General features: G+C 35.3%; 1 protein-coding gene and 1 pseudogene across 1 annotated transcript; both read right to left on the minus strand.

Moving 5' to 3' along the window:
- Nucleotides 1–714: 714 nt before the first annotated feature.
- Nucleotides 715–2,761, minus strand: LOC125862049 (putative germin-like protein 2-1). Its single transcript, XM_049542026.1, has 3 exons — nt 2,635–2,761; nt 1,352–1,526; nt 715–1,247 (listed from the first exon to the last, which is right to left on the minus strand). The coding sequence occupies exons 1-3, from the start codon at nt 2,759–2,761 to the stop codon at nt 917–919; spliced, it is 633 nt and encodes a 210-aa protein (XP_049397983.1). The 3' UTR covers nt 715–916.
- Nucleotides 2,762–4,782: 2,021 nt separating this feature from the next.
- LOC125862004 (putative germin-like protein 2-1) lies at nt 4,783–5,586 on the minus strand (annotated as a pseudogene).
- Between the last annotated feature and the right edge of the window lie 2,596 nt (nt 5,587–8,182).

The raw sequence follows: 8,182 nt of genomic DNA on the forward strand, positions 1-8,182 counted from the left end.
AAATATATTTGCTCGCTAAATCATGTTTTCAGCAAAATTTATCCGTTTAATTGCAACTAGTCCGGTAACATAATATTACTATTACTCAATTCACCAAATTCAAAAGGGCTCGATCACTCTTTCTCCATTCCATCTGAAGCGGCAGCTTTGAGATTCACAAAATTGATTCCATGCGAATTGAAAGCTTCTGTATCTCTCAACTTTTTGTTGTTCTTTGCTTGATGAGCTTTCCAGTTTTGTTTATTTTCAATCTGTTAAAATATATTTAGTGCTCCTGAATTTTTCTGTTGAATCTGCGGAACCTAGGTTTACATTTTAACATTATTTTTTGTTGTGCAAATCCTTGTTGATATCGACATATGAACAATTTCAGGGTATATGTATTATGACTTCGATTCTCCAATCTCCAGACTCTATTTTTGTGATCTTGATTTTCAAGTTTTCAAATAATTGCTGCTAAAAGTACCAGCCTTCTATATAAATGTCACTAAAGGTTTTAGCCACAATGGATGCAATGACAGTAACTCGATTGCTACTAAATACTTTTGCGGCAATTTTAGAAAATATTAAATTCAATTCATTATATCCTACTCAAACATATAAAGAGGGTTACCAATTTGGATCACTTAATTTATTATAGAAATTATAAATAACCATTAAGCATGCCAATTCTTCTCTTAGATTACTAAAGGTGCATGGGCTTATTCATTATATTGCAAAGAAAGATTATAGTTACATACATTGCCACTTGATTTATTAGGAGTAAAGTATTATTCCAACGCTTTCATAAGATGCGTGAGCACCTAATTAACTTGCTGCAAACAACTTTCAGAAAAACACAGAATCACATTTGTAAAGACATAATATAACCTTAAGAGAATTTCTTTCGAAGTTGTGCAATCTGTATCTTATTCAGCTAGAAGCCTTTGGCAAGAACGTCGTCTGGAACTGGTGGTTTTGATGCAAAGATTGAATTAGGAATTGAGATAACTCCAGGATTTTGACTATTGTAATAGATTAGAGAAGTAGCTTTTTTGTTTCCTATATTATACAGGAAGTGAATAAGACCTTTTGGGAACACAAACACATCACCAGGATTCAAGATTTTAGAGAAGAGACGACTCTTAAAGAAGTTTGCAGGATCAGGGACAAGAAATCCTGCATAAGCAGTACCCTCCAGGATAGTTATCAGCTCAGTAGCTCGAGGGTGCATGTGAAATGGTCCAATACGTTGTGGTTCCAGGTCAGCACGAACAAGAGTAATACATAGATAGAACCCTCCAGGATAGTTATCAGTGCAGAAGCTCGAGGGTGTGCGTGAAGTGGAAAAAGACTTAGTGGTTCAAAGTCAAGACGACTCACAGAAATACCAAGAGTGTTAAGTCCAGGCATGCTGTTTACATCCACAAGCTTTACAGCAACACCAGACTTAGGCGCTGCATTTCCACTAACATTAAGACCTGAAAAATAGAAATCATTTGGTGTTGCATGCTTTGGGTCTTTGCAAATCTTCCCGTTCACTAAAACTGCACATGTACAATAAAATGAAGCTAAGCATATTACTCAAACAATAAGAGCTGACATAAATTATAGGCATAATACATATATAGGACCCTAAACTTGGCTTCAAATTTTAACTTTGACCTCAAACTTTCATAGTGCACAAACAGGCACTTTAACTATCCAACTTTTAAATAAATAAACACGCGAGTCCTACCTAGAAAAACGCGTGATGTGCACTTATTCTGCGCGCGTTAGGAGTAATTTTCGAGGCCCACAACGGTAAAAAAAAATGCTGAAATGACAACTATATCCTTAATGAATTCCTTTTATAGATATCTTTATATTTTTTTTATGGGAACTACTGAGTTAGTTCTTTAAATAAAACAGATGAAAATTAAAGCAGCCCGGTTACAAGAAAATTCTGTAAAAGATAACATATTACCAACGAAAACAATAAACAAAAGAGCAGTGAAGCAACCCAGAATGAGTTGAGGCATTAGCAGCCATTTTCAAAGACACAAAGGTTGTCATTCTTGAAGAACCAGTACGTTTAGAGAAAGCGAAGAGGATGGCCCGCGTTTTTCAATTCCTGAACAGATCCAACTTCCCAGTGACAAAGAAGCCATTTTTTCTCTCTTTCAAAACTCTCCCTCATATTTTCAAATCAAAATCTCATTTTTTTCTTCCTCTTTCAAACCAAGATTTTCCCCTTTGATTCACCAAATTTTGATTGTTTACCCTAGCTAGGGTTTTGAACTTTTGAGAGACAATCGGGTGAAATGAATTTGTTTTTACCTTTACCCTTGTATATAAATTGAAATTAATTTTGATTTTTTTAAATTCTAAAATCGACGTGTAAAATATTTAATTAGTTGGCAGCCATTGAGTGGCTCACTAATACACGTTGGAGCGTTTGCATTTCACGCTCTTTGGCTGCAAAAATCGCGTGCTTATTTATTTAAAAGTTGGATAGTTAAAGTGTTTGTTTGTGCACTATGAAAGTTGGAGGTTAAAGTTAAAATTTGAAGCCAAGTTTAGGGTCCAATATATGTATTATGCGTAAATTATACAACATACATGCAAAAACTGCGCCTCATTATTCCCGAACAAAAAAATACAAGGAGGATTTACCTGAAGCGTGAGAGTCGCTAACAGCAACACATATGTCTTGTAGAGGGTTGTTATCATAAGCATAAACAGGGGAATTATAAAAGAAAGCAGTAATGGCTAATGTTGTTATGAACCACCACATCATCATTGTTATGATTTTTTTCCAAACAACCAGAAATGTGTGACTATTTTTTATACTAAGAGAAAATCAAGAGGTGAAAATTTAGCATGGAGTCTATTTTGATAGGGCTAAGTATAGAGTTCCAAATGAACCAATTATATGGTGTCATGAAATTATGTAGAGATCCCCCACATTTTTCTGTTAGAAAGAGGGGTAATTTTAGGTTAGAAAATAGTAGGTGGAAATTAAGGTGTTACAATTAATAATACAACGTTGTAGTCCAAATTCATGTATGCAAAAATACAAGGCCAAATACCTACGCAACCTTTCTAACAGCACTTCAACTCAAACTTGTTCTATTTTAATTCTCCAATTTCATTTCTCATGTATCATTACACAAAAAAGTTTACCCAACATAAGTGTTAAGAGCGTGTTAGACAAACATTAATTAATAACAAATGATTTCTTCATCGTTTGTTTAATAGTAGGTACATGAAAATCTATATAATCTAACACTTAAACCTAGATTATTTCACAAATGAAATATCACCAACATTAACTTGAATTAATCTCCAAACACAAGGAGCTAGGAGTGGATGTTCAGTTCTCTCGAACTCCGGTTTGATACTTCAATTTGTCAATAGTGTGCATGTACCGAATGTCGTATCAAACTAATTTGGTTTGGTTCCTTTTTAAAAAAAAGGGTTGATTCGATTTAGTTCTTTTTTTTTTAATTCTATCCGATTTTTCTGTATATATGCCCACTTTTACAAGGAAGACCTAGCCAATTCCATAAACTTCTTTCACTTAGCAAATTCTACATAGGCATAATATATAAACATGATCCTTAACTTCGCTTCAGCTGACAACTATATCCTCCAACTTTGAGTGTGCACAAGTAGACACTTAAACTTGTATAAAATTGAACAAGTAGACACACATGTCTTACATGGCAAGTGAGACACAAAATTGCCATGTAGGACGAATGTGTCTATGTGTTCAATTTTATACAAGTTTAAGTGTCTACTTATACACACTCAAAGTGAAAGGTCATAATTGTCAGTTGAAGTCAAGTTAAGAGTCATGTTTATATATTGTGTCTTTTCTTTACCCTGTTTAGCAACCCGTAAAAAACCCTGTTGGCTTGATCTGAAAATCAAGCTTCAACTCATATTAAGTATTTAACCAGAGGTCTCGGGTTCGAGCCCTGGGTATGGAGAAAATACTGTTTGGAGCGCCACCCCCGAATGGGCCCTGCAGAGCATGATCCGAATTTAGTCGGAGCACCAATGTGGACTCCGGACACCGGGTGGAAAACCAAAAAAAAAAGTATTTATATCTTCACTGCAAAAAAACAAATAATAAAAAAGATGTTTTTTTTCAAGATATATATTTAGCCTAGGAGAGTTAAATTAGGAAAGGATATATTATACAATCTATTCAAACAATTTATTAAAACATTGTAGTGCGGTACAATACAATACAATACAATACGTAACAACCATCAAAGCAGAGCATTAATGTCTTCCATCAAAATCTCACTTTCTTAAGTTAATCTAATCCCTTTCTTGATTCTTAGATGTGCTGTGTTTTTTTCTTTCAAGAGCCACTGGTACTATTTTGGATGCTTTCATCAATAAATAATTATTACTTAAAAAATGTAAAAATGGACTATGTTATATTTCTTTACCAAAAAAATGACACAGTTGAATTTGTTGTGAGCTCAAAAACACGCGGATCAATTTAGTTTAGATGATTTGTTATTTAGAAAGTAAATAACTTGATAGATAAACTTAATGAAAACGATAATGCGATAAAATAAACAAAAGAAATAGTGGAGTGGTTGTTGTTTCAGCTAATATTCAAGAATAGCCTATGATTTTATTTCAGCTTCCATGAATGAACAAGTTCACTCCAAATATTGGAAATATACATCAAACAGTAATTATTATTGAAATGTATTATTCCAACGCATTCATAAGACGCTGGTGAGCAGCTAACGCTCTGCAAACAACTTTCAGAATCACATTTTAAAGACATAATATAACCTAAGAGAATTTCTTTTGAAGTTCTGCAATCTCAGTCTTATTCAGCTGGAAGCCTTTGGCAAGAACGTCGTCTGGAACAGCTGGTTTTGATGCAAATATTGAACTAGGAATCCCAATAACTCCAGGATTTTGACTATTTAAATAAAAGAGACAAGTAGCTTTTTTGTATCCCACGTTATACAGGAAGTGAATAAGACCTATTGGGAACACAAACACATCGCCAGGATTCAAGATTTTGGAGAAGAGACAACTCTTAAAGAAGTTTGCAGGATCAGGGACAAGAAATCCTGCATAAACAGTACCCTCCAGGATAGTTATCATCTCAGTAGCTCGAGGGTGCATGTGAAGTGGAGCGATACGTTGTGGTTCCAGGTCACCACGAATAAAAGAAATTCCGAGAGTGTTAAAGTCCAGGCATGTTGTTTACATCCACAGTCTTTACAGCAAAACCGAACCCAGGCACTTCATTTCCACTTACATTAAGACCTGAAAAATAGAAATCATTCGCTGTTGCAAGCTTTGGGTCTTTGCAAATCTTCCTGTTCACGAAAACTGCACACGTACAATAAAATGAAGCTAAGCATATTACTCAGATAATAAGATCTGACATAAATTGTACAACATACATACAAAAACTGTGCCTCATTCCCAAACAAAAATATACAAGGACGATTTACCTGAAGCGTGAGAGTCGCTAACAGCAACACATATGTCCTGTAGAGGGTTGTTATCATAAGCATAAACAAGGGAATTACAAAAGAAAGCAGTAATGGCAAAAGTTGTTATAAACCACCACATGCTCATTGTTATGCTTTAAGTTTGTTATGATTTTTTTCCAAACAACCAGAAATATGTAACTATTTTTTATACTAAGAGAAAAACAACTATCGCATACGCCTTCAAACAACTATCGCATACACCTTCAGAAATATGTAATTGAAAATTTAGCATGGAGTCTATTTGGTAGGGCTTAGTATAGAGTTCCAAATGAACCAATTAGCATGGTGTCATGAAATTATGTAGAGATCCCCACATATTTCTGTTAGAAAGAGGGGTAACATAATCTTCGGTTAGAAAATAATAGGTGGAAATTAGGGTGTTAAAATTAATAATAGGCAGAAATGTTAAGGCCCCTCCCCCTGCACCACACCCCCACTCACAGCTTTTTATATGGTGGACACCTAAATTATCATTTGTATTAAGTACCCCGGAACTTGTTTATTCAACTATCGCATACACCTTCAAACTACATAGGTACAACGTTGTAGTCCAAATTCATCTATACAAAAATATAAGGCCAAATACATACATAACTCCTTTAACAGCTTGCTCCTAAATTTTATTTTGGCACTCCCATTCAACTTTATTTTATTTTAATCCTTCAACTTCATTTCTCATGTATCATTTGAACACAAAAAAATTTACCCAACATAAGTGTGCAGGGCGTGTTAGACAAACATTAAAAGAGTAAAAAATATCCAATGAAATAATAATACATGTTTTATTTTCTCCAGGTCATCCGAGTTAACCCATCTTTAAAAAGAGTGGTTGTCCAACAATCGTTTTCTTCATCATTTGTTTAAGGCATAATAAGAGATTTAAGGGAAGAAATCCCTGCATAATCACTTCCTGTGATGACAATGTCATCAACATATACAACAAGGAGAATAGAGCAAAATGATGATTGCAGATAGAAAACTGAGTCATCACATTTGCTCATTTTCAACCCAATATCTTGAACTGCCTCACTAAACTTGTCAAACCAAGCTCGTGGACTTTGCTTCAAGTTATACAAAGACTTCTTCAAATGACAAACTTTCGCATACTCTCCTTGAGCAACAAAATCGGGTGGTTGCTCCATATAAACCTCCACCTGAAGATCACCATGAAGAAATGCAAAGGCCAATTCTTGATATCTAACTGATGCAAAGGCCAATTCTCAGAAGCAGCTAGAGAAATGAACAAGCGAACATAAGTGAGTTTGGCAACTGGAGAGAAGGTGTCTGAATAATCTACCCCATATATCTGAGCATACCCTTTAGCCACAAGTCTGGCCTTAAGTCTTGCTATAGAACCATCTGGATTAACTTTAACTGTGAAGACCCACTTACATCCCACTGGTTTCTTTCCCTTTGGTAAATCCACCAAATCCCATGTGTGATTTTCCTTTAAGGCATGTATTTCATCTAACATTGCATTAGACCATCCTGGATGGTTCAAAGCATCATTCACTATTTTGGGTACAGAGATGGAGTCTAGAGAAGCAATCAAAGATTTAGACGTGGAGGATAAGAGGTCATAGAAAACAAAATTAGCAATAAAATATGTGGATTTGCAAGTGCGTGTACCTTTGCAAAGAGCAATAGGAAGGTCAAGATTTTCTGAAGGATCAGGTGACCGAACGGGTGTATGACAAGTATCATCAGTCTCTCGCCTCCTTGAATAGACTTGAACAATTGGCGGTCTTGATACCACAGATGGATCAGGTACTGTAGGTACAACATATGAGTGGTGATCAACAAAAGAACTGAGAAATGGAGGAACAACATCAGATTGTTTTGTCAAAACATGAACTAGTCACTCATCTTCCCCCTGGCTTATAGAATTAGGAGATGCATAGAAAAATGGTGTAGTCTCTCAAAATACCACATCAGTTTGACACAAGATATTTGCCAAGTTTAATAGAATAACATTGATACCCTTTCTGAAGGCGAAAATAACCTAGAAAAACACATTTCAATGCCTTAGGATCTAACTTGATAACAGATGGTTGAACGTCTCGAACATAACATGTGCTTCCAAACACCTTCGGTTCCACTAGAAATAGTGACTTATTAGGGAAAAAAACACTATAAGGTGTATTACCAGTAAGCACAATAGATGTCATGCGATTAATCAGAAAGCCAGTTGTAGAGACTACATCTGCCTAAAATTGTTTAGGAACATTTATCTGGAATAAAAATTGCCCCAGTTGTCTCAAGTAGATGTCTATTCTTCCTCTCATCAACTCAATTTTGAGAAGGTGTATCAATACATGAAGGCGGGTGGAGAATGCCATGTTGTCTCAAATATGATTGAAACAACTCTGACATATATTCTTTAGCGGTGTCATTTATTAGAGTGTGAGCCGAAGCATTGAATTGAGTTTTAACTTCAGCAAAGAAGTCACAAAAGTGAGTTAACACTTCAGAACGACTCTTCATAAAATAAATCCAAGTCATCCAAGAGAAATCATCCACAAAAGTGGCAAAATACCTACGTCCAGTTTTGGAAGTGATTGGACATGATGCCCAAACGTCAGAATGAACTAACTCAAAAATTGACTCAGCCCACTTATTAACCCTTGGACCTATTGAGTTGCGATGATGTTTTACAAAATGACATGACTCGCATTCCAATG

The sequence above is a fragment of the Solanum stenotomum genome, chromosome 1 (genome assembly GCF_019186545.1).
Source record: "Solanum stenotomum isolate F172 chromosome 1, ASM1918654v1, whole genome shotgun sequence".
Taxonomy (NCBI): Eukaryota; Viridiplantae; Streptophyta; class Magnoliopsida; order Solanales; family Solanaceae; genus Solanum; species Solanum stenotomum.

What these genes read in the sequence shown, in the direction of transcription:
- LOC125862049 (XM_049542026.1), bottom strand. Translation starts at nt 2,761, where the DNA reads ATGATGATGTGGTGGTTCATAACAACATTAGCCATTACTGCTTTCTTT. An exon ending in TAGCGACTCTCACGCTTCAG is followed by an intron (nt 1,527 to 2,634) that starts GTAAATCCTCCT and finishes GTACATGTGCAG; the next exon opens with TTTTAGTGAACGGGAAGATT. An exon ending in GGTATTTCTGTGAGTCGTCT is followed by an intron (nt 1,248 to 1,351) that starts TGACTTTGAACC and finishes TCTTGTTCGTGC; the next exon opens with TGACCTGGAACCACAACGTA.